The sequence below is a fragment of the Myxocyprinus asiaticus genome, chromosome 28 (assembly GCF_019703515.2).
Source record: "Myxocyprinus asiaticus isolate MX2 ecotype Aquarium Trade chromosome 28, UBuf_Myxa_2, whole genome shotgun sequence".
NCBI lineage: Eukaryota > Metazoa > Chordata > Actinopteri > Cypriniformes > Catostomidae > Myxocyprinus > Myxocyprinus asiaticus.
The window spans coordinates 33,252,179-33,280,000 of record NC_059371.1 but is presented as its reverse complement, the minus strand read 5'-3'; the positions used below and the strand labels follow the sequence as shown (position 1 = coordinate 33,280,000).

The 27,822-nt window shown below is 37.9% G+C and overlaps 1 protein-coding gene across 4 annotated transcripts in view; it reads left to right on the top strand.

Moving 5' to 3' along the window:
- The window catches only part of LOC127419541 (junctophilin-2-like), a 36,477-nt gene that overhangs the window by 2,155 nt on the left and 6,500 nt on the right, over positions 1 to 27,822 (top strand). The window contains exons 2-6 of one of the 4 annotated variants that reach the window (XM_051661029.1): positions 3,919 to 4,738; positions 13,551 to 13,669; positions 15,113 to 16,083; positions 22,160 to 22,256; positions 22,428 to 27,798. In XM_051661029.1, the coding sequence (XP_051516989.1) occupies positions 3,919 to 4,738; positions 13,551 to 13,669; positions 15,113 to 16,083; positions 22,160 to 22,240 (1,991 nt within the window). In that variant the 3' untranslated portion in view covers positions 22,241 to 22,256; positions 22,428 to 27,798. Of the gene's footprint in view, positions 1 to 3,918; positions 4,739 to 13,550; positions 13,670 to 15,112; positions 16,084 to 22,159; positions 27,799 to 27,822 lie in introns of those variants that run through there. The other 3 variants (XM_051661031.1, XM_051661030.1, XM_051661027.1) reach the window with 3 other exon arrangements.

Here is a 27,822-nt window from a genome sequence, read left to right as displayed (position 1 = left end):
GATGGTTTTTTAGTAATAAATAAAAACAATTCTTATTAAATAAATAAATAAATAAATAATAAGCCTAATAATAAGAAACAAAAATAAGGGAGCACCATTTCCTGTAAATTTCGATCACATATAGCATTTCATAACATCTCAAGTATTATTTCCACAAATTAATCTCCATTGTGATTGGGCCAGTCAATGTAAGCCCATTTTGAATCTATTCTATTCTGTCTAATCTATTTTTTTTTTTATTTTATGGGGGAGTGGGGGTGGGGGTTTAGCCCTTGCAACAAAGGGGCTTTTTACTCCGAATACTATCCTTTCACTTATCGGACTGTTATTTATTATTATTATTATTAAATCACCGTGAATTAGTATTTTGCAATGTTGTCAACATTTTAAAATGTATTGTTAGATCAAATTACCTCAAAATCAACCTTTAGACATTGCATGCAATGACCTCATGGATCAGGAAAATTTAGAAGAGCATAGTTTAGGAAAGTGTTAGTTTTTGTTTCTATTTAGTGTTTGGGGAGAAAATAAATTCAAAATGCTTTTTAACCTGGTGGGCCTTTAGCCTGGTCGTACCCTTTACACAGCAGATTTGTTCAATTTTTTGCAACAGTGTGTGCCAAGCTTATTTATTTTTGTTATAAGTTTTATTTTATTATATTTTATTTATTATAATTTTATCTTAGAGAGTCAATCTTTTCCCTTTCCTTTTTCGCATTGCTTTGAATAAAAAAATATCAAATGTAGTAGCCTTTATTTTAAAGACAAATGGCACGTGCACACTACTTTCAGCTAAACTGCTTAACAAAAAGAGGTGTAAGTTTTAATTTACAAAGCAATCCATAAATACTGTTCAACATACACGATCAGCCACAACATTAAAACCACCTTCCTAATATTGTGTAGCTCCCCCTTGTGCCACCAAAACAGCTCTAACCCATCAAGGCATGAACTCCACAAGACCTCTGATGGTGTCCTGTGGTATCTGGCACCAAGACGTTGGCAGCAGATCCTTTAAGTCTTAGAGGCGAGATGAGGCCTCAATGGATCGGACTTGTCGGTCCGGTACATCCCATAGATTCTCAATCGGATTGAGATCTGGGGAATTTGGAGGCCAAGAACTCTTTGTTATGTTCCTCAAACCATTCCTGAACAATTTTTGCAGTGTGGCAGGGCACATTACCTGCTGAAAGAGGCCACTGCCATCAGAGAATACTGTTGCCATGAAGGGGTGTACATGGTCTGCAACAATCTTTAGGTAGTTGGTACATGTCTTCTTCACATAGTGCATCCGGCCGTCCACATGATCTAAAAGAAACGTGATTCATTAGACCAAGCCACCTTCTTCCATTGCTCCATGGTCCATTTCTGACACTCATGTGCCCATTGTAGGCACTTTCGGTGGTGGACAGGGGTCAGAATGGGCCTCATACGCAGCAAGCTGTGATGCACTGTGTGTACTGACACCATTCTATCATGGCCAGCATTATGTTTTTCAGCTATTTGTGCTACAATAGCTCTTCTGTGGAATCGGACCAGACGGGCTAGCCTTTGCACCCCATGTGCATCAATGAGCCTTGGGCGCGTATGACCCTGTCACCAGTTCACCGGTTGTCCTTCCTTGGACCACTTTTGGTAGGTACTAACCACTGCGTACCGGGAACACCCCACAAGACCTGCTGTTTTGGAGATGCTCTGACCCAGTCGCCTAGCCATCACAATTTGGCCCTTGTCATAGTCGCTCAGATCCTTACACTTGCCCATTTTTCCTGCTTCCAACACATGAAATTCATGAACTGACTGTTCACTTGCTGCCTAATATATCCCACCCCTTGACAGGTGCCATTGTAATGATATAATCAATGTTATTCACTTCACCTCTCAGTGGTTTTAATGTTGTGGCTGATCAGTGTGTATGGACACTTTATGTCAAACTTACTGGAATAAGTCCAAAGTTATGCCCATGTAGTGTTATGACCTACACCCATGGTTACTCTGCTTGGACCTGTGCACATGACAGGAACTAAGTTCATACATCCACTAAAATTACCTCGGAACCAGTTGGGTAAATGTTGTTCATACTCTTTAAAGTGTGGCATACTGTAAGTGTGCAAATACTTTTGGTGCAACTATACATTTGTCAATTATAGGATGCTATTACACCATGTTAGGAGTGAGCTATATTATACTGTATGTCTCTTCCTATATATTGCATCTATTGACCTGGTCGCTGAGTCATCTCTATTAACAATGTTAAGTGCTGGTGCAAGTGCGAATAAAGGCACAATAATATCAGTATTTGTGCCCTTCTGCCCTGCCTGTCCCTCAGGACTGATGGAACTCAGACATGTGTTGCAGGACAGGACCAGACCCATGAGCTCCCATGACATAAATAACTGCACGTGTTTTATTACCTCAGAGGTATATATGAAAGAGACAGTTCTCTAGCAGTTGTATCACTGTAAATACCTTTGTCTCATGCCTGAAGTTATGTGTAAAATGAGCTTGAATTTGAAGAAAAAAAAAAAAAAAGATTATTGAGGCTTTATTTTCGAGCAGTGTGACTTGTCAGAAAGACATTTGGACTATTGCATCCAGATTTGTGAAAGGAATGGTCAATAAATATAGCTATATACCATGCAGTGTATAAAAATGTTTGTTTTTCATCCTGACCATTGGTGTTGTGTCATTTGTTTGTTATTATAAGTAAAAAATTATATAAGGTACCATATTCATGTGCAGTTTAATATTGGCTTACAATGCAATAAAAATACTTCACAAATTCACATGTTAATCTAAAAGTGGTAAAGATAAACAGATTTGTCTTGCTGTTTGAAATGGAGCTCATGAGATTCAACTCAAGCTCTTAGGCTACATTTTCGTTTAAAAACGCAACATCCACACTGGAATAGCATTTTCTCCACCGACAATGGAGCGTTTTGAAAACGCTCACCAAATAACTTTTTTAATATTTTCGGGCCATGGAAGTAAACTATTACAGAGTAAACTTCTATAGTGGTGAATGGGAGACCACAGCAAATATTATCTTTGCTTACCCATGTACTCCAATAGTCATTTCCATGACTTTCCACAAAAGGAAAAAAAAGAGAGGTGGATTACAAAAGTCAGAAGTGAGAGGATACCAAATTTACTGTCAATCCCTTAGAATCTTTATTAGAAATGCCATCGCAGCTATGGTAACATTGTTTTTATTCCAGGGTAATACACAAAATTAATTAAAACATAATGTTATAATTGTACGCTTTATATTTAAAAAATATTTGAATATTCAAAAGTTTGCAAGTCTATGCTGCTAAATAAGGTGAAAACACATCATCACTGTCTGTGAAAAAGGTCTATTACCACATACTTTGGAAAACGATGATGTTAGGGAGCTGAAAACTGAGTTTTCAAATTAAAGTGAATTAGTATGGATGTGGCCTTAGTTCCCACAGACTACTTAAGTTAGTAGAAATACTAAAAGTAAAGGTGAACCAATTTTCACAGGAGTGATCTAAGGCCATGTCCACACTAATAAGTTTTTGTTTGAAAACACATTGATTTTGCTACATTTACGCCTCTCACGCACAATGGAATGCATTTTTTCTCCGCACAGAGAACGGAGCTTTTCAAAAAGGCTCTCAATTACCACATACTTTGGAAAACAATGACATTAGGAAACTGAAAATTGAGTTTTCAAATGATGACGGATTAGCATGGAAATGGCCTTAGTTCTCCGCAGGACTGTGATTGACAGGGCTAGATGAACAAGCTTCTCCAGAACATTATTTACAACTCCATTTTGATCAAAAAGTTTTTAGAATTGTTGTCACCATTTCAAATGTCATTTCTGGTCATTTGCATTTGCATCACTTGCTGGTCATTAACATACCCTGATCAATGTCTCTGGTACTACAGGTACCTTCCAGGGCCAGTTCACTAGCGGGATTCGACATGGCTATGGGGTACGTCAGAGCGTTCCTTATGGCATGGCAGCGGTGGTGCGCTCCTCTTTGCGGAACTCGCTAAGCTCCCTGCGCAGTGAACACAGCAATGGCACACTACTGCAACAGGATATCCCAGTCATCACCGCCACCAATGCATCTGGCCAGGAAACTTTGGTCAACTCTCCCACACCCCTTGGCCCATCACGTGGTGGCTTTGCCCTCACCCTCCACGTGGACCCCGAAGCGGTGAAGCCCAAGAAAAAAGGCCTCTTCCATCGTGGCTCACTTCTGGGCAAGCTGAAGAAGTCAGACTCCTGCACATCCCTATCCAGTCAGAAGAGCAAGATCAGTTTCTTGCGAACTGAGTCAGCTCTTAGTTCCACCACCAGTGATGCCAACTCCACCATCAGCCTGGGTGAGAGTGAGGGGGAAATGGAGTGTCACGAGTTTCCTCCAATGGAGTCAGACATCGATGCCACCACCACTGAGGTCTACATGGGCGAGTGGAAGAATGACAAGAGATCAGGTTATGGGATCAGCGAACGCTCTAGTGGGCTCAAATATGAAGGCGAATGGCTGAACAACCAACGTCACGGTTACGGCTGCACTACTTTCGCAGAGGGCGGCAAAGAAGAAGGCAAGTACGTTAACAACATGTTGGTGAAGTCAGTTAAGAAGAAGGTCATTCAACTAAAGGGCATGAAGATTAAGCAAAAAGTGGAGCGGAGTGTGGAAGGAGCCCATAGGGCTGCCACCATAGCCAAGCAGAAAGCCGAAATCGCCAACTCAAGGTAAGGAGTAAATCATTTAACTGATTATCAAGCCATAAATGCAAGTTGTAGGGAACTTAATGTATGGTTTCAGAGATTCTTCTGGTTGTATCGGTGAAATAAAGATATCTCAGTAATCTAATTATGAATTTGTCTTTTGGCTGATGTTATTATCCTAAGTAATTGCCCCGCAATATTTTCCTTGTGCCCCTCCAGTTCTGGTTGGATGGCGAAATAATCAAGGGGGCCCCCTACCCCTGTCCGATAAAAAGACAAGCACTTAACAACCATAGAGTTAAAAATGAATCCCCACCCAACCCCCCCAATGATCTCACCAAGTACAGGCTCTAAGAAAGATGGCTCTTATTTTACATTATTTAGCATTTGAAATAATATATTTCAATGTTTTATAATTATTAATAATAATTATTATTTGTGGTAGTAGCAGTTGTATTTTACTTGTACTTACCATTTATTTAGTAAAAAAAAAAAAAAAAAGAAAAAAAAAAAGCCACTCACGGCTATGAATCCTGAGTAAGAAAGATCTGCATATACTGTCATTGCAATTGTTTCACAATACGATTCACTAAAGGTATGAAGCAAAAGGTCAATGTTTGAAATCTCACCACCAATCTTAGGTCCTAAAACCAATTTTGCTCCAGTCTAATACCTACTGTAATAGTATAATTATTTCACTTTCATGTAATCATGGTTAACTACTCCTGCCCATAATTTTCTTTGGTAAAGTCTGTCAGGAAGGTACATTGTAAAAAGTGTTAACCTGCAGTTGTTACCTTAAAGGTGCACTCAGTAATCTTTTGAATTATGTCGAAGTGTGACTTACACTGACACCTAGTGGCCTGGATGCAGCATAATTTAAACAGTAGTTTTTAGTTACCAATGCCATTGTAGAAATTCACTATGCACAGTAAGCAGAGATTAAATTAATACATTATTACATACACATGAATTAAAGTGTCCAATAACAGGGCAGTTACCGAGATTAAGCAAGAAGTATTTAGCTGGTCATGTGATGCAAACATGGCTGCCTCCATGAGCTTTTATAAGGTTACTGATATGAATTAACTCTTCATCTCACATGATTCATGATGGTCACGATTTTATACATCTGTTTCAAAATTACTATTCATTTCCTTAGAAGTAAAACTTTTTTAAATGTGGAAAGAAATTACTGAGTGCACCTTTAAGGACCAAATCTATTTGATCTAACTCTTAAAATTAGTTTTGTTGGTATAACCTAATGTGTTCAGGTTGATTCAGTAATGTTAAGTCATATTTTTTACTTGAATCAAACGGCTAATTTAGATATTACCATATGTGAGGCACATTTTATTTTTAAGCATATAGAAATGTCTCTTATGTCATACACTGTAACTTAAAAGATGTGTTACATCTGGTAACATTTAAATTAACTGGTTTTATTGAAGTCAAAAATTTTATTATAACTGTACTAAATCAACCTGAAAAATTAGGTTACATCAATGAAAGTAATTTTTATGGGTTAAAACAAGTAAAAATAGATGCCTGAGGTCACAATTGTACTGTAGATTACTGACCCCACCTCCCAGTGTACACCAGTTAGCAGTAGCAAAAAATCCCCCTCTGTGATCTACAGTTGTAGTGAGTGGCAACAGAAAAGTCACTGCTTATGAAGGTCAGTTCAGATTTCTCTTTTACACACAAACATTCATGTATTCAGCAAAAATAGGCTCCTTGTGTAATGATGTTGGCAGTGCTGGCAATGATGATAAGTACACAAGTGCAGTTTATTTACAAAAGTGAAACCAAAGCCCTAACTATAAATGTGGCTTGACATAAACATCTACAATTACATTCAATACTTGACAAAGGACAATGGAAAACATGAGGGCTTAAATACAAGACATGGGAGAACATAAACCAATGAACAAACAGAACTCTAACAAGATAATTAAACAATAAACCAATGAAAACAGGGAAAATATGAAATCACATGACAAGGGCACAGGAACTAAACTTTTCAAAATAAAAGACATGAATCAACAAAATACACATGACACCTTGTCTTTACTCGAACATATCATAAATACTGTAAGTTACTTTTGCAGGTTATACATATTTTGTTTATTAATAAGGAATGAGAACAATAAGATCTTTTGTTTTTGTTTAAGACATTCTTCTCTTTATTTGATAGATGCTATTGGGTGTAATATGGTTTATGTCTGCTGTCAGGGCCTCATTTTTAAAATGCACAAATGCCATTTTATGGGTTGTACACCAAAACAGCATGGTGCATCTAATGACTGAGAGAGCCCAGGGCTGATTGTCTTTGGTTTGTGCATCTCCTTACAAGGAGGAAAGATTTTATTAATGCCACTGCACCTGAAATTGGCCCGCTGTTTATAACACTATGATAAACTGCAGATGCTGTCAGGAGTGTACGGAAATCTAAATATTTTATTCTGGAGGCAAGCAGTATTATTAGTGTCAGTGCTTTAGACTCCTCTTCATCATATCTGGAGCCAGGCCTAGCCATAAAGACACCATGAATAGAAAAGAAGCTTGGAGCATGTAGTCTGCCCAGAGACTGTTTGATTTTGCATGTAGACAATAGTCTGGAGACCAACACCAAGGTGGTATTGGGATGTTTTTTCTTCTTCACACATCTTAAAGTAAACCCTACAGTAGAAAGCACGTCCTTTGGAAGGCAACTCAGTGTCAGTGTTGAGATTAGCTGTTTAATGAATCATTGAAAACTCCATATTAAATTTGGTTTGTGGTGTATTCTGAAAATGAGAGGTAAAATGAATGCCCTTTTGGTTTGTGCAGGCTTGCTCAATTTGTTTTTACAATTAAATCTAAGAATCTTTTATTTGACGCAATTGCACCGTTCAGAACTAGTGTTGGTGCAGTATTCATGGTGACATTATTTTCATGACAATCAAGCACAGGTTTCCCAAAATTCTCATCACTGCATGCAAACGAATATCATTCTCATTACTGTAATGTGATATAAATGTAGATATATTAATGATATATTATTTAAAGTATGTAGGGTACTTTACTGATGGTGCTGTGGGGGTACTTAGAAAAAGGTTAGAAAAACACTGCATTACAGTAATGAGAATTTGATAATTTGAACAAACTTTAGGACCATATAGATTTTAGGATATTAAAATAATGTCAAAATACAAAAAATCTATATGGTCCTAAAGTTTTTTTTTTTTCCTCCCAATTTGGAATGCCCAATTACAATGTGCTCTAAGTCCTCGTGGTCGCTCGCGTAGCGATTCGCCTCAGTCTGGGTAGCAGAGGACGAATCCCAGTTGCCTCCGCATCTGAGACAGTCAACCCGTGCATCTTATCACGTGGCTTGTTGAGCGCGTTGCAACGGAGACATAACACGTGTGGAGGCTTCATGCTATTCTCCGCGGCAACCACGCTCAACTCACCACGCGCCCCACCGAGAACGAACCACATTATAGCGATCACGAGGAGGTTACCCCATGTGACTCTACCCTCCCTAGCAACCGGGCCAATTTGGTCGCTTAGGAGACCTGGCTGGAGTCATTCAGCACGCCCTGGGATTCGAATTCCAGGGGTGGTAGCCAGCGTATTTTACCACTGAGCTACCCAGGCCCCCTCCTAAAGTTTATCTTAAAGTTTCATTTAGTTTATTTATGTAAAATATAATTTCAGTAACACTTTACAATAAGGTTGTGTTTGTTAACATTTGCTCAACTACAGATTAACTAACAATGGTTTTATGGCACTTTTTAATCTTGGTTTATGTTCATTTCAACGTATCCTAATAATTTTTTTTATTTTTATTAAAAGTTGTATACATTAACATTAATTAATGAAGAACTAACATGAACTAACAATGAACAATTGCATTTTCAATTAACATAACCAAGATTAATTAATGCTATAGAAAAAATATTGCAAGTTCATGAAACCTAATTAATTAATGTTAACAAATCGAACCATATTGTAATGTGTTCTCATTTTTTTCCTTTTGATTTTGGGGTGAAATATTACCTGGACATGTAATTTGTTCACCTGAAAATGTAATAAAGAGGACCAGAAGAGCTGATACTCTGATATAAAGTAGAATTTTTATACAGTACATTTTTAATAGAAAAGTCACATTGAAATTTGTGTATCAAATATGATACTACAGGCTTTTGAGGTATATCTCTCAATCATCATTCCATTCATGCCCACAAAAACAAAACAAAAAAAATTATTGCTGACAAATTATTTTTATAAGATAATATTTAGAGTAAAGTTATTTTTATATATGCAGCCTGCTCTGTCATTGTAAAGATCTCTATGATGTCATCTTACTATAACCTTCTGAAACAGGCTATAGTAAAAAGTAAAAAAAACGTTTTTTCATTTTCACTTTATTTTTAACGCAAATGTAGTGTTTGGTGCATAAAAAGCATATTATAATGATTGTTTTTTGGAGAAAAAAAATTGTAATGTCATTTCTAATGACCAAGGAGAAGTTCTCAAACATCAAAGAAACACCAAAACATTTGGTATCTCTGAAAAGCCCAGGGAGTCCTCTTAAGATACCTTGAGATGTACTACTGTGGCATGTGGATTAAAGGTTAAAAAACAGTTCCATTAAAAAAAAAGTTATAATTTGTATTATTTCATATGTCAAACTTTATAGGGTAAAAATTCTTTGTTCTTGGTCATTTTCGTTTCATTGCTTCCATGAAATCCCTTACAAAGAACAAAGAAAGTTCACAAGCAGCACTGAATCAACAGTTATTACTAGTTTTCTTCTATTTTGAGGAACACATCAGACATCTAGTATGCAAAACTGAACACTAGAATTGAGAGGAGAAAAAAGGGACAAGGCCTCCTTTTCTGCGTTTGTCCCAAGAGGCCAACTGTCATGGTGCTGGGGTTTACATTTACCTTAAATAATACAAATCCACTCTCTGAAACCCCCTCTCTGTACCCTAATGGACTTCCTTTCCTTCCACCAATGTGGTGAGATCAGAGACAAAAATAGTGTGACATGGAGTTTGTTTGGCCAGGTCCAGGTCCAGGTTAGCCCCTTCGCTATATCACAGTGTATCAAGAACAACAGGGGGTCTTGTGTGGAAGACGAGGCTCCTCAGAGGCCGTGGCACTGGGTGTAAATGACGCACATGGGTCTGGTATCAGAAAGGAGGTCTGCTTAAAAAAGGACAGGCACTGTTGCTCTATCACAATCACAGGGGAATGGAACAGCTGATAGCCCCTTCTATCCGCAACATCTTAGACACTCAAACAGACGGACCATATTCTTGAGTTTAAAAACCCAGTGATGTAATCTGCTCTGTATCCAACTCCAAAGATATCTATCTGTTTTATTTATATTGCTGGCTAATTATGGAAGATATTGCACGATATAATCCAGTGGCTCTCTTTGAAATAATTACTGTAAATCTCTGCTAGTCAGAGTTAACTCAGATATTCTCAGTTTGATGGTCTTACATAAAGAAGAAGTGCATGTCAGCAATGGTGTCGGATCATTCAGCGGATATAAATTTGTCCAGCCTGCAAATGAGTGAGATGAAGGCTGGTGATATACAGTATAGACATACAACACCTTGCTTAGAAACTGAGGACTTAACACCTTCTATGCCACTGCAGCATGTTTTATTGGTGTTTATCAGAATGTATGATACCCAGTTGCATAAAATGATTAGACCTCAATGTTTTTTTTAACGCTTATTGCTTTTAAAACAGCGGCAACAGCAATATGATAAAAGATAGGCCTACTAATGTTAAATAAACAGTTAAATGTATCTTCAATAATAATTGGAATAAACAATTCTCCCTATAATTAAAATAGCTAATTATCTTAACAGTAGGAGTTTGCAGTTGCAGCAACATAGGTGTGGATTGTTGCTACACACTCTCACGGTGAAATTGTAAGGATTTATATGACTTTTCTAAATTTGGCAAATTTAATATCGTGCGACTGCACTCGTTTGAATTTCACTACAGCCAATGACATCGCTGGACATCATTTCCTTCTAATACGCGACAATTACTTGCTTCTGTCACACACAACAGCTTCCTATCATGTTTACACACTCTACTGATCGATTAGGTTTAGATAAGGGGTTTGGGTAGGGGCATAATATTAATAAGCATGTCCTTCATGCCTCGTCCACGAAACTGGCGCTTACTTCCACATTAGACATCCGGGCATTTGCACGTGATGAAATCACACAAATTTATATGAACGAACTCGTACGAAATCATATGAAATAGCCAACTCATAAAATATGTACAAATTTTCATGAGACTGGGTTGGATTTTATAGTCATTATACAATGGTTGAATTTAGAGTCAGAACTATCTGTTTTATAATTAGCCTGTTAAAAGGCTATTAGTAAAAAGACTAATGATATTAATACAGATACTGATAGATATAGATAATGATCCTATTTTATATAAGTATATATTAATGAAAGTTATAGAACAATGCAAACATTAAAAAAGTCAGAGATTAGACAGGTCAAATTATTATACAGATTAACTGCAGCAATGTTAAGGCAAAACTGTTGTATGAAATATGGAGATAGCTGATACAATATGAAAGATGAGAGCAATGAACAGAGAAACAACATCAAAGTATTTAATGTAAGACATATCTTTATTATATATAACGGGTATTGTATATAAGTAAACCGAATGATTTTTTCTTTTGTTGTGACTTTAGAGGATCCATGCTTGATATGTGGGAATTTCTAACTCTTGTCCATGGTCTATCACTCGTCCCTCTACTATGAGTTTGGCAACCTAGCAATACAGGACAATACACACACAAATTGGCAGCTTATTCTATTGAAAGCATGACTCTGAATATTTTCTGTTCATACATGGTCAGTTTTGCTTTACTTTTAAATGGCAGCATAAAGAAACTATGGTCTGTTGTGTTACTAGATTAAATTACATGGAATTGCACCTATAGCCTAATGATGATACTCACTATTCTCACAAAGTTTTGACAGTGGTAACTTGTGAGTCTTTGCTGTCACAAATGTTTTATAGCAAGAAAGTTTAGTAACCAGTGGGATCAAACTTTTACAAGCTCGCTAAGTTGGTTGTAAAGAGTTCAAAATTTTACTAACTTATGGATGGCTACTTCAGAAAGACAATAAGAAAGCACCTGCCAAGAACTTAATTGTATACGGTGAGCGTATCTCTATGATGTACCACTGGGAGCTAAAAGTTCCATTTGGGAGCCACCTTCAGTACAGTTTCTTTAAGTGGTTGGGCTATTTTGAACCCAGGATAACATTACAGAATGGAAAATATAGCTGAGTAAATACTTCATAGCTGTTTTAATCAAAGACTGAAACTCAGTGAGAGTGACACAATTTAGCTTGAGATTTTACAGTGGAGGTTTCCTCATATTTGAATCATATGAATGAGTGGACTACATCTTAGTGACCATCATCACTTCATCACAAAATTGATACTGTAATGGCAGATATGTTACAGTTAATGATAGTTAACTATACATACTGTAAGTGCAAAGTTATGTCATCATTCTTCATTAAAAAAAGTACATCTTTTAAGAAAATATGGATGTTTGCCCAGAGATGTTTGCTGTTAATATGTATGCAGTTCAAAATATTTATTAGCCTGCATTGTAGTTTTGCAGTTAAGTATTTCTTAATGTGACCAACACCACATGAATAATTTAGCTCATGAATAATTTTGTGCTTGTAAATACAATCAATGCATGTGGTAGACAATAAAGGGTGGCCTGCTCTAAAGCAGTCTCTCCCAGGCCCAGCAGAGCAAAACTCATATCTTGTGGGTGTTAAAAGAGTGATTTATTTTAGTTACAGCTCAATGGATGAAGAGGACACTCGCACAATTACTTACTGCTCCAAAAAAATATCTATCATAAGTAACCATGTGGTTAACGTTTCGACACACACACAAGTCTTCTTTAGATCTGTTCAGTTTCTTCTTTAGTTCTAAAGAAGACTCTTGTGTGGGTCGAAACGTTAACCACATGGTTACTTATGAAAGATATTTTTTGGATCAGTAAGTAAGTGTGCAAGCCTTTTATATATATATATATATATATATATATATATATATCTGAGGTAATTAAATTAAGTCCAGAATAATTTGGTTGTATAATGCTATAGGAAGTATTGGTTTTTGTAGCTCATCTGGTAGAGCATGACAATAAAGACAAGGCTATGGGTTTGAGTCGTATAAGGAAGACTATATTTAGGCTTTTGATAAAAATCTATACCTCCAATGCACTGTAAGTTACTTTTAATAAAGGTGTTAACCAAATGAATAAATTAGTTATAGCTTATAGTACTGTATATTGGAGTATATTGGAAAAAGCAATACATCCTTACTGTACGAGAAAAACAGAAGCTTGTTATATAAAAACATCCATGTTTTTTGTATTATTTTAAAAGTTATTTTTGTATGTAATTTTTTTCATTGTTAAAAACTTTGTGTATATTGGATACATATTGGTGCAGAAATTACACATTTCAAATTTGATTTACAGAAAACCCATTTTTTTCTTATGTATATGCTGTTTGCCCAGTATAATTAATAACTATACAAAAAATCTATTTACATTTCAAAATTTTATTTTTCTTATTACGAAAGATGTATTATGATTCTTAAAACTCATTCCAATTTTCTCTCAATATTGAATCATCTCTCAATAGAATGAAAATGAATTAAATTAAATGTTCAGATTATATCTTTCCAAGACATGTTTGGTCCTGCCGCATAGTGGCTGACTAAATGGCCTTTGTTCTCCTATCTACAGAACAACCCATGCCAAAAGCAAAGGAGAGGCTGCAAAGCAGTCTGCCATTGCCGCTAACAATGAGTCTAGTATAGCTCGTGTGGTTGCCAGAGAGCTCTCGCCCTCCTTTTGTCAACCAGGTAGGTACAACACTACATTGTTTGCACTGGAGCAGAGGCTGTTTAAGATCATCTCGGTCCAAAGACAGTGTGTTTGATCAGTGGAGGTAGAAGCTTATAGAAGTAAATGTGGTTGGTATGTTCATTAACCCAGTCGTAAAGTCAAATTTACAGTACAGCAGCATTAATTACAGAACACACTCTGTGCTGTTTATGTCTACATGGCTTTTGAATGTCTTGATGTAAACCTCTCCTGGTGTCTAAAACAAGATTAGATTTCTGAGTTTCTCAGCAGTTCACCATGTTCCTTTGAAGGGCACTGCTAAGCTCTTGACAAGTTTATTTTGGCTCAAATATCTAAAGTGTCTGTATCCAAAATCTTGGATGAAGTGCAAGACAAAAAGGTTGCTATTTTAACAATAATAACAATCTGCATAATGAGTCTGCATTTGTGCATTTTTTCACAAATCTTCCACCATTTATACTTGATTGAGTGCATTTTAAATAAAGTGATCAGTATACAGTATACAGTATAGGCCTTTTTTGCCATGGACAGCAAAAGTTTGGCATTGGGGGGGGGGGTTGGCATGGACTAGAAGAGTAAATGTTGGGTTAATAAAAAAATTAAAAAATCAGGACAACACATGCTGTAAGTGTCTATGGAGTTAAAGGTGCATTTTCCAGTAAAAAAATAAAAAACAATCCAGTAAAAAAAGGACAATGTATAACACCAAAATAAATTAGTAGTAATTTTGACTTATGCGTTTATATTTAAGAAAGTATGTACACTAACATGAGATGAAGACTCTAGTCAAGTTAAGAGAACAAAAAATTGCCTCAACTTATGTTGCGCACTAGTCAGCCTGCAGTAACATCACAAAAACACCTGGGGTGCTCCAGAGCAAAGAGGCTAAAAGCCAAAGTATACTTTGGTTTTCCGCTTGCCACTACTGTATGTCTTGCGCACAGTGCGTGTGATGCAAATTTTGTCATCAGCACAGTACACCGAACTGTCCACGTGAGGTGTAGCCTTTCCAGACACGTGGACAGTCTGCGTCAGTGGGTGCCGCCTGCACATGCACTTGTACTATAAGAATATCACAAAGCAGTCAGAGTGCGCATGTGTTAAACGTGTCTGTATGGGCTCATGGTCTAAAGCGTATACTTTCAAAGGCTGAGAATTCAACCTTGCGTAAGACATACCGGCACGCAGAAAACAAAGTATACCCTAGCCTTAATGCTATTCTGTTGGTTATTGTTTGTGAAGAGGAATAGGATCCAGCAAAAAAAAAAATGTCATTACTTAGAGCATGTTTTAAACCAAACCATTAACCAAATGTGTTGGTCAAATAATTCGACAAAAAATTATTATTGTGTATAATTTGCTAGTCAACTTATAATCAGCCAATAACACAAATATCATGATCCTGTATTCTAATGGATATATTACACTGTGAACCTCAGGCCCAGAGTATCTGAAAAAACGAGCCATGCAGGAGATAGCTGAGAGCAATGAGAACATTGACACAAGGATGCACGAGTCTTTGTTAACTGAGGATTCCCAACCAACACCTCTGGACAGCCCCTTCATGCATGAGATTGAAAGTTTGAGACCAAGCTCCACCTCTGCATGCACACCCTCACCCACTCCCGCCATAATCCCGCTGGCCTCCAGCAAGGAAGTTCCAAACCTCTTGAGTGCAGGGAGCTGGAATGGAGACAAGACCAGTCGAGGTAGTGGTAGCAGAGGCAGCAGTCAAGCTGGTAGCAGGCCAAGCAGTAGACCTACTACTCCGTCTTCCACTACAGTTGTTGTTCCTACTGCAGCTGCTGTCCCACCACCCACACCCGAGGAGCGGCTTGCTCTGAGCAGCAAGGGCCCATCTCGTACGCCCAGCCGCCAGAGCAGCAAAGCTGAGCAGGGTTCTGACATGGAAATAAAATCACTGCAGAGATTGGACTCTGAGTCAAAAGCAGCAGAACCTTACCCCGCTGCTACACCAGTAAGAACCAGCCTCGTAGTCTCCACTGACAAAGAAGAACCGCCTCGTCCTGCCTCCAAGCTATCCTCTAAAGTGGCCACTCCTGAGCCAAAGGCACGTGAAGTCAAACAGAGAACTGAATCAAGGCAGCTTGTGAATGAACACCCAGCCTCTATGGTGAGCAGCAAGTCTGAGTCAAAGACAGAAGATATGGAGGACAAGAAATTAACCAACAAATTTGAGCCTAAACCTTCGCTAAAACGAGAACCAAGCCCAGCCCCAAAAGCTGCACCAAAGCCTGAGCCCAAGTTAGTGCCTAAACCAGAACCTAAGCCTGTGGTCAAGTCGGTTGCTAAACCAATTGCCAAGATTGAGGCTAAGGTAGAGCTGAGGCAGAGGGCTATGGTCAAAGCTCCCAGCGAAACAGCACAAGAGTCTCTGGAGCTTGATGAGGTAAGGCAAACAAATCAAACCACTGTGATGTCTTTGGTTCACATGGTTCTTTCAATAGGTATTTCAGCTCCATTAAGCATGAAAGGGATTACCAATAAACATGATCCAGATTAATAATAATAATAATTTATACAGTGCTTTTCATTCCAAACAATCTCAAGGTGCTGAACAATCTAGGCAAACTAAGAATGTAGAAAGACTAGCTGTTTAAATTTTTTTTTCTTACTCCACTGTAATTTCTTCACTTCCAAGAGATCAAGGATCTCTAAGATCAAGGAAAGTCTTGCACTATAGCGTAACAAAAATGCTAACAAGATTTTTCAAACAAGAAGTTTTTACAATACAGATATTTCTCCTCAGATTTCCATAGAATGTTAGAGTAGGTTACAGGTTTCTTTTTACAGTGCAGTGCTGCGAAATCAGGGTTAAATTGGACTGACTGAGCAAGAGACCAGTCGCGAGTAGCCACATCACTACAGGCATTCCACCAGTATGGTTCTCTGTCCTAAATCAAATCAAAATCAAATCACTTTTATTGTCACACAGCCATATACACAAGTGCAATAGTGTGTGAAATTCACGGGTGCAGTTCCGATCAACATAGCAGTCGTGACAGTGATGAGACATATTCCAATTTACAATAACATCAAATTAACACAACACAATTTAAAGTCTAATATACACATAATTACACACAACACAATATACAAATAATAATATACACTGTACAGTATACAATACACACAATATGGATACACATTATTCCAAAAAAAAAGTATATATAGTAAATATAGAATGTACAGTAGGTTGTATTGTACTGTATTGACATTCAGGCTGTCGGTTGATAGTAAGTTGTTAAGAGAGAATATAATATAATAATAATATAATTTATGACAGTCCGGTGTAAGATATAAGAGTAAGAGTAATAAAGTGCAGTGCTGATGTATTTTGATCGTGGGAGATCAAGAGTTCAAAAGTCTGATTGCTTGGGGGAAGAAGCTATCATGAAGTCGGCTGATGCGGGTCCTGATGCTGCGATACCACCTGCCTGATGGCAGCAGTGAGAACAGCCCATGGCTCGGGTGGCTGGAGTCTCTGATGATCCTCCAAGCTTTTTTCACACACCGACTGGTATATATGTCCTGGAGGGAGGGAAGCTCACCTCCGATGATGTGTCTGGCAGTTCGCACCAAACTTTGAAGTGCTTTGCGGTTGTGGGCTGTGCTATTGCCGTACCAGGCAGAGATGCAGCCAGTCAGGATGCTCTCTACAGTGCAGGTGTAGAACCGTGTGAGGATGTGGCGGTTCATTCCAAACTTCCTCAGCCGTCTCAGGAAGAAGAGGCGCTGATGAGCCTTCTTCACAACGACTTCAGTGTGGATGGACCATGTGAGTTCCTCAGTGATGTGGACACCCAGGAACTTGAAGCTGCTGACTCTCTCCACTGGTGCTCCATTGATGGTGATGGGACTGTGTTCTCTGTCTTTTCTTCTGAAGTCCACCACAAGCTCCTTTGTTTTACTGACGTTGAGGGAGAGGTTGTGCTCCTGACACCAGTGTGTCAGAGTGTGCACCTTCTCTGTAGGCTGTTTCATCATTGTCAGTGATCAGACCTACCACCGTCGTGTCATCAGCAAACTTAATGATGGCATTGGAGCTATGTGTTGCCACACAGTCATGTGTGTACAAGGAATACAAGAGTGGGCTGAGAACACAGCCCTGTGGGGTATTGAGTGTCAGTGATGAGGAGATGTTGCTGCCTATTCTAACCACCTGGCGTCTGCTTGACTGGAAGTCCAGGATCCAGCTGCACAGCGAGCTGTTTAAGCCCAGAGCCCGGAGTTTCTCATCTAGCTTGGAGGGCACTATGGTGTTGAATGCTGAGCTGTAGTCTACAAACAACATTCTCACATAAGTGTTCTTTTTTCCAGGTGGGAGAGAGCAGTGTGTATTGTAGATGCAATGGCATCTTCAGTGGAGTGGTTGTTGCGGTAAGCAAACTGCAATGGGTCTAGAGAGAGAGGCAGCACAGAGCAGATGTAATCTCTGATTAGTCTCTCAAAGCATTTGCTGATGATGGGGGTCAGAGCAACAGGACGCCAGTCATTTAAGCAAGTGATTTTTGATTGCTTTGGAACAGGCACAATGGGGACTACAGACAAAGAGAGGGAAAGGTTGAAAATGTCCGTAAATCACCAGCCAGCTGGTTCGCGCACGTTCTGATGACGCGGCCCAGAATGCCTTCTGGACCCACGGCTTTGCGGATATTCACCCGTCGGGAGGATCAGGTTACATCCGCTACAGAGACGGAGAGTGAACTAACCTCTGTAGCTTCGGCCGCGAGAGCTCTCTCCACGAGGGTGGTGCTATTTCCCTCAAAACGAGCATAAAAAGTATTTAGCTCATCCGGGAGAGGGGCAGCGTTGTTCATGGCAGAGTTTTTATTCCCTTTAAAGTCCGTGATGATGTTAATTCCCTGCCACATGCTTCTAGAGTTGGTGGTGTTAAACTGTCCTTCAATCTTGTCCCTGTACTGACGTTTTGCTGGCATAACTGGCTTGTTTATGCTCCTCCGCGTTCCTGGAATTAAAAGCACATTAAGTGCTGCACAAACATCGCTATTAATCCATGGCTTCTGGTTCGGATAGATCCGTGTTGTTCTGGTCGGAACGACGTCCTCTACGCACTTTCTGATGAAACACATTACACTATCAGCGTAAAGCTCGATGTCATCATCAGAGGCGGACCGGAACATCTCCCAGTCCGTGTGATCAAAACAGTCTTGTAGCGTAGAGTCTGATTGGTCCGACCAGCACTGGATCGTTCTGAGAGTGGGTGCTTCCTGTTTCAGTTTCTGCCTGTAATTGGGCAAAAGCAAAATGGAAGAGTGGTACGATTTGCCAAATGGTGGGTGGGGGAGGGATTTGTAGCCATCCCGGAAGGGAGAGTAGCAATGGTCCAAAACCCGGTCCCCTCGTGTGTTGAAACTAATGTGCTGGTGGTAGTTTGGTGCGACTGATTTGAAACTGGCTTTATTAAAGTCCCCGGTCACAATGAACGCGGCCTCAGGGTGAGCGGTTTCCTGCTTGCTTATAATCCCATACAGTTCCTTGAGTGCCCGGTCTGTGTCGGCTTGTGAAATTCCAGATCAGGAGAGCAGAAAGACTTGATAGAATGTACGTTCCTCTGATCACACCAGGATTTCTTGATCATAAAACATACACCACCACCTCTGCTTTTACCTGAGAGGTCTTTCGCTCTGTCCGCTTGGTGCACGGAGAACCCTGCGGGTTCAATGGCTGAGTCTGGAATCTCCGCAGACATCCAAGTTTCTGTAAGGCAGATAATGCAGCAGTCCCTCGTCTCTCGTTGGAAAGAGATCCGTGCTTTCAGCTCGCAGAGCTTGTTATCCAGAGACTGAACATTTGCCAGTAGAATACTGGGTAGCGGGGGTCAATTTGCATGGCATCTTACTCTGATGAGAACGCCAGCTCTGTTTCCCCTTTTCCTCCTGCGTTTCCGTGGCCGTGCAGCCCAGACAAAGGGCTCCACTTGCGTGTTTGTAAACAGCGGGTCGGCATTGAGGAATTTGAAGTCCGGTTTACGGTGTGTAATTGCTGAACCAATGTCCAAAAGTGTTTGTCTGTCGTAGACAATAAGGCAGACAACATCCAAGACAAAAACAAGAATTGTAAACAAAACAAACAAAACACTACCATGTTGTGTCGGAGCTCGCAACACAGCAGCCATACTCGGCGCCATCTTGAGTCCCAAGTATGGTTAGCTAACTGTGCTGAGAAATCCGGGCCGAGAATAGTTTGAAATCATTCCTTACCAGACCGGGCTCAAGTGGAAATGCTATTGGAATGGTTACTAAACGTGTTCAGAGTTAATTGGCCCATTGGTGGAAAAGCATCTTTTGTTTCACTCTGAACATGTTGAAACAGATTCTGTCTGGTCTTATAATGTACACCTATTTTAATAATCCAAGCCCTGTTTGCTTTCATGACTAACTGAATCTCTATTCAGTGTACACTGACCAGTCTGTCTTGGCTTCAGCTATCCTCCCAATGGACGATGTTATGAAAGGGCTTATTCTTCTCAAGTTTAAACAACTCCTGAGTACACTGGAACGTACTGCACAGGGAACCACAGCTGACACTGACAGATTGTGTTCCTTGAAAATCTGCCCTGGCTCCAGTCCTATGACCACATTTTTCACCATCAGTAATATCTATGAAAGACTGAGCCTCAAAAATACAAATTCTCACCTTGAGAAAGCCCCTTGTGTTCCCTCAGAATCCCAATATCACATTGCATCACAGAGGCTTCTCGTGGCTAACACAGATCAGCTGTTCCTAATGTAGAAGGCTCTCATGTAATATGTTTCATAAAAGCATGAAAGAATTTCCATGGTGATTTAACTGAAAGACCTTGTGGAAAAACCCTGAAACTATCACATGTCAACAAGACATTTTCAGCTTTATAAGATATACACGTTCATGAAAATTTCTGGTGTGCACCTAAAATCTTCCGGGATTTTAAGGTTCCTTAAAGGCGTTTGATCATTTTAAAATGTGACTTGCAACAGTGACTGATTTGAAAAGATTTTTCAAACACTAAATATCCAACAAAGTCTCATGACAACTCGTAATAGTTCTTCAAGATGGCTAAATCGTAAGATATCATATGACTTGACCCATATGAAAAGGCATGACTTTTAGACCAACTAGTCAACAAACAGAAGTTCAAATCAATACACAGGGTTGGGAGGGTTACTTTTGAAATGTATTCCACTACAGATTACAGAATACATGCTGTAAAATGTAATTTGTAATGTATTCTGTTAGATTACTCAAGGTCAGTAACGTATTCTAAATACTTTGGATTACTTCTTCAGCACTGGTAGATTTTTTTCACTTGTTTTGACAATAAATACTCTGCCAGTACAGTAAGACAAAATGTACATGTTAAAAATACATTCTCTGAAAAACCTAAATATCTTATGCAGTGTTGTTACTAAAACAAGATAAATCAAATTGATCTTGTTTTAAGGATTTTTAGATATTTTTACAGGAAAACAATACAAAAATTATTAGCAAGAATACAATTTTTGCCTTAATATCAAAGGTCTTACTAAAAAAAAAAAAAAATTATGATCCAACGTGAACTTTCTTGATAAACAAATATGATTGTGCCTGGTAACATGTGCATGTAATATGGCTAGAAATAGCATTTTAGCTTAGCATAAAGCTGGCAATTTACACAAGGTTTATTTCTATTTCTTCTGCTCCAAACTTACTTCAAACTTAATTCTCTGACTGCTCATATGAATGTAACACATAAGAAAGTGTTTCACTGCTGTTCAAATGCACTTTGGATCACATCATTTATATGGATAAATGTTTTCCATCTGAAAGGACTAAATGTTAAATTAAACAAATGACAATAAAATGCAAAGTATTCTCTTCAGTAATCAAAATACTTTTTGAATGCAACTGTATTCTAATTACCAATGATTTAAATTGTAATTGTAGTGGAATACAGTTACTTATATTTTATATTTTAAATATTTAATCCCGTTACATGTATTCCGGTACTCCCCAACCCTGTCAATATAATACAAAATATTTTTTAAAAAGGAAACATCTATGAACAAATTTGGTTACTCATTGCATATTTATTAATGCAACACAAGTGACTGATGTATGTCAATAACCTATAATACACTTCCCTCTTCTCATTCCAAACTCTAATGCTTTCTTCCATGCTACACAAAAGTTGTTTTCTCATTAATATTGTGGTTAGGATTAGGGTTTGTGTAAGGGGTTCGACTTTATGGTTAAGTGTAGGTTTGGATTAGGGGTTAAACATCTGAATAAATGTTATAGCCTTGTTCATTGGTTCTTTTATTTTTCTCTATGGGAGTAAAAGCCGTAAATTTTTGTATAAGCCAACTTGTATGGTTTCTTACAATTTCGGCAGCAATTCCTGAAGTAAATACAAAGGAGTATCATTTGATTATTATATTTGCAACAACACAGACTAACAGTTGTGAACAACACTCTTTTTCCAGGGGCCAAATACGATTATGATCTGCATGGTTATATTCCTGAACATTGGTTTGGCGATTCTTTTTGTTCACATCTTGTCTTGAGGCAACAAAGCCTAAGGTAAGCTGCTACACCAACTGTATCATTACAATGCACAATTGAATGGCATTTGATTACATTTATATTCATTTTTGATTCAGCATGAGGATAGACCACCAGCATACAAGGCAAGTATAATGCAAGTGTAAATTTAAGTAGGGAAAATTATATTTTTTTCTTGTGACTCTGCAGGTATTATTACACACACACCTTTTTCTAGCCAAAACCATCCAGGTGAAAGAAACTACCATAGGGAGCTGTGAGGATGCACTGTGCTCCATTAACGGCTCTGTTGTTGCGATATCCAGTTTCAGAACGGCCCTCCTGAGCTACTCTAAAGATGGCTGCCATCTGTGGTTGAACTGAGTGATCCCAAATGATTGGTGTGTCTCAGTGTCTGAACATTAAAGAGTAAAGCATTTGTACACATTTGCTGGTTGTAAAAGGCACTGCTGAATTTAACATTTTCAACTCAGTTTGATAGTTAATCATCTGTTAAAAGGGCTCATTTATATTATGTACTTTTCACAATCACATGTCACATATTCAATAGTGCTGGATATGTCAACTGGCATGTAATATTCTACTTTGGAGAATAAACATAAATACGGCTGACATGAAATCAATCCTATTTTTTTTATGGCTACAAAAAAAAAAAGTCCTCCTGTGCACGTACTGTATCTTAACACCAGGTTATCACATTACTAAAGTTTTACCAAGTTACGTTTTTAAATCTCAGATGCTATAGAAATGGCACATTTAATGAAATGTTTTAAAGTCTCAAACTTGCTCTGCTTGACAAAGAGAGATCCTGACTGTAAAGCAAAAGGCGTACCTTCCATAATGAAAGAACGAATAGTATTTGTTTGTATGGAGACTGGCAAATATTCTGATCAACATCTTTGCTTTGAACTTAAACAATTTAGTTAAATGCTTGCAAAAACAAAGAAAAAAGTTCTAATGAGAAAGTTATAATAAGAAAAGATGTCCAAACGAGTAAGGTGGTTAATGTTAAGAAGGTATCATGTTGTCTGTAAAGATAACACAAGTTTCCTTCTATAAATATGGTCTCCAACAGTTGAACTGAGAGATTTTAAACAAGAATCTAAAAATACTACTCCACTGAATGGGACAAGAAAAAGAGATTTAAAAAAATCTTATTGTGAACTTGTGATGACTGTCGGTTGTTCTTGCAGATTGTTTTTCAGCATTTTCTGCCTGTGTTAAACATAAAGCTAAAGAACTGAGAATGTGTAAACCTGCCTGTGCAACAAATTCAGTGGAAAAGTATGTCGCAAATATTATATATGCATGCGTGCACATTTGATGAGTGTTTTGTTCATTTCTAAACTATGGACTTTTTGTCAGCATATTTGTTCTAAAAAAATGCACATTTCATGGTTATATCTAATGCAAAACTTCTTTAAAGAGACAGTTTACCCAAAAATGAAAATTCTCTCATTATTTACTCACCCTCATGCCATCCCAGATGTGTATGACTTTCTTTCTTCTGCAGAACACAAATTATGATTTTTAGAAAAAATCAATATTGTTGGTCAGTACAATGAAAGTGAATGTGTACCAAATTGTTGATGCTCCAAAAAGCACATAAAGGCATCGTAAAAGTAATCCATGACTCCAGTGGTTAAATCCATATCCTCAGAAGTGATATGATAAGTGTGGGTGAGAACCATCATTATTTAAGTCCTTTTTTGTCAGAAATTCTTCTCCCTACCCAGAAGGGGGCAGTATGCATGAAGAATATGAATCATCAAAAACACATGAAGAATGTGAAAGCAAACTTTTTCTCACCCACACCTATCATATCGCTTCTGAAGACACTGATTTAACCACTGGAGCCTTACAGCTGAAGTCAGAAGTTTATAAACACTTAGATTGAAGTCATTAAAACTAATTTTTTAACCACTCCACAGATTTAATATTAGCAAACTATAGTTTTGGCAAGTCGTTTTGGACATCTACTTTGTGCATTACACAAGTAATTTTCCAAAAATTGTTTACAGACAGATTGTTTCACATTTAATTGACTATATCACAATTCCAGTGGGTCAGAAGTTTACATAAACTTAGTTAACTGTGCCTTTAAGCAGCTTGGAAAATACCAGAAAATTATGTCAAGACTTTAGACAATTAGCTTCTGATAGGAGGTGTACTGAATTGGAGGTGTATCTGTGGATGTATATTAAGGCCTACTTTCAAACTCAGTGCCACTTTTCTTGACATCATGGGAAAATCAAAGAAACCAGCCAAGACCTCAGAAAAAAAATGGTGGACCTCCACAAGTCTGATTTATCTTTGGGAGCAATTTCCAAATGCCTGAAGATACTACGTTCATCTGTACAAACAATAGTACGCAAGTATAAACACCATGGGACGACGCAGCAATCATACCGCTCAGGAAGGAGACGCATTCGGTCTCCTAGAGATGAAGGTAGTTTGGTGCGAAAAGTGCAAATCAATCCCAGAATAACAGCAAAGGACCTTGTGAAGATGCTGAAGGAAACAGGTAGACAATTATCTATATCCACAGTAAAACGAGTCCTATATCGACATAACCTGAAAGGTTGCTCAGCAAGGAAGAAGCCACTGCTCCAAAACTGCCATAAAAAAGCAAGACTACTGTTTGCAAGTGCACATGGGGACAAAAATCTTACTTGAGGACATTTCTACAAAAATATTGTAGAATATTGCATCATATTGTGGGGGTGCTTTGCTGCAGGAGGGACTGGTGCACTTCACAAAATAGATGGCATCATTAGGAAGGAAAATTATGTGGATATATTGAAGCAACATCTCAAGACATCAGCCTAGAGGTTAAAGCTTGGTCGCTAAAGGGTCTTCCAAATGGACAATCACCCCAAGCATACCATAAAGTTGTGGCAAAATGGCTTAAAGACAACAAAGTCAAGGTATTGGAGTGGCCATCATAAAGCCCTGACCTCAATCCAACAGAAAATTTGTGGGCAGAACTGAAAAAGCATGTGCGAGCAAGGAAGCCTTCAAACTGACTCAGTTACACCAGTTCTGTCTGGAGGAATGGGCCAAAATTCCAGCAACTTATTGTAAGAAGCTTGTGGAAGGCTACCCAAAACGTTTGACCCAAGTTCAACAATTTAAAGGCAATGCTACCAAATACTAACAAAGTGTATGTAAACTTCTTACACACTGGGAATGTGATGAAAGAAATAAAAGCTGAAATAAATCATTCTCTCTGCTATTATCTTGACATTTCACATTCTTAATATAATAATAAAGTAGTAATCCTAACTGACCTAAGACAGGCAATGTTTTCTACAATTAAATGTCAGGACTTGTGAAAATCTGAGTTTAAATGTATTTGGCTAAGGTGTATGTAAATTTCTGACTTCAACTTTATGTATTACTTTTATGCTGACTGTGATTTTTCTTATCTTCAAAATTTTGGCACCCATTTACTTGCATTCTATGGACCAAAAGAGCTGAGAAATTCTTCTAAAAATCTTCTGAGTTCAGCATGTGAAAAAAAGTCTGGGGTGGCATGAGGGTGAGTAAATGTTGAGAGAATTTTCATTTTTGGGTGAACTATTCCTTTAACCTTCATAGAGTAGTAAATATTACCTCAGACTTGTGAAAATATATGTATTGGAACTCCAGGTCTTACAGGAGGATGTAAACACTATGTTAACTGTCCAAAACATAATTTATTGATCAAATAAAAGGGTTTAGTTTATCTAGACCCACAACTAAGTTAATTCATCAATGTGCTACAAGCTACAAATTAAGACATAATATTAAACATTCAAATTAGAGACTCCCCAAACGATGCAAAGACATTAACCAGTTGTTAATGCTTTAAAACCTCTACTCTTTTCACCAGTGTTTGCAACAAACACTTTCACTTTTGTGGTTTCAAAATGTGTTCTTGTAAATCAAGCCATGCAAATTATTCATCATTTGGTTTCTGTAATATGATTTGCAAATGCATTACAATTTGATAATAACTGACAAAGGAATGATATTCAGCATGATTATGATACATTTTATCACTTGGTTTATGCTTTCTCCATTTCAAAGTTCCTTTCTAATGTACTTAAGCCTGTAGCTTTAGGCATACTCAGACTTGTGACATTTTTGTTAAAATTCTCATCATCATTTATTTTGACTCATAAAAATACACAAATCCGTTATCAATCAAAATAAATGTTACTCAACTGCAAAACTGTCATTCTTTCAACTTTTAAACAGCACTGAACCATGTTCTAACTTACATTTTCGCTTTGTTACATTGCATATTTTAGTTTGGCTTTTGCTTTTTGATAACTCAAAAATTTAAGACTTGGCTACTATCAATAATGTCTTCTCTTGTACAAGAAAAGGCAGACAAGGGGAACAAAGAATATATATATATATATATATATATATATATATATATATATTTAAACTCCACCTGTCCACCAGTTTGACATATCCTCCCCCAACAGGGTCTGAATGCCAGGCCCAATTTTAGATTAGGGTGGTGAACTGGTCTCTCTTCATGCCTATTCTCTGGAACATGGTAAGTACATTTCATGTACACTTGCATATGCTGGTAAGTGCCGACTAAGCTGTATTATCAAGTATAGAATTAGACAATAGAGAACCTACAATTCAGATTGGTTATTTTGGGATTGTGGTGGTTGCTCATTTCTCTTTATCCTACATTTAAACATTTGATCAACACTTGCACTGTTCAGCATCAGTCATGAGAATGTGAGTGCTGGTGAAATTAGAACAGCCATTTATACTGCAACACTGCCCTCTGTATGCAAAACTAAAAAAAGCAAAAACAAAAAGAGAGCTCATATTAGCCTAAATTTTAGGGAGCAATGCAGAAGTCATCTCAACATAACATGGCATTCAGAACCCATTTAACACCAATGTGAAATGGTTCGAATTGAACAATATCAAAAGATGGGAATTGATTTGATCATAAAGAATGGGTGTTCTGTTTCAGAATGGACTGTGAACTTGGAGTTGAATGTGGAAAAGTTGAAATTTTGAAACAGGATATATTTGAGCCTCTATCTACTAGGATATGTAGATGTAGATGCTAAAGGTCAAGTTCACCCTCAAGAACATCTCGACATACCAACGCTAACACATTTTAAAATCTTTATGTTTTCTGGCATTAAATTACAGTGTTAACTATTAGCATGCATGATATTCAAAAGGCAGCATTCCCTATAACAATAGCCTAGATCAAAGGCTAAATGGCTATTGGTTAACATTTTCCCCACCTGCACAGTCTTGGTGACTTCGACTGAAAGGGAAAATCATTTCAGAGGCAGAACAATAGAAAATCATGAAAGACCTATTTTTATTATATTTATTTTTCTCTATTGGAATAACGCACAATAGGGCAAGGAACATGTGTTGAGCTCATGTTGACTTTTAAGCTGCACTGATGTTTAATACTGCATGAAGTTGCATTGATCTTGCTCTATATTTTGCTTACTGTTATGTTGCCTTAAATTTAGCACCAATCTAAAATCAAGGGGATTAAAAAAAAAAAAAAAAAAAAAAAGCACTTTAGCACAATTTTGTTTCA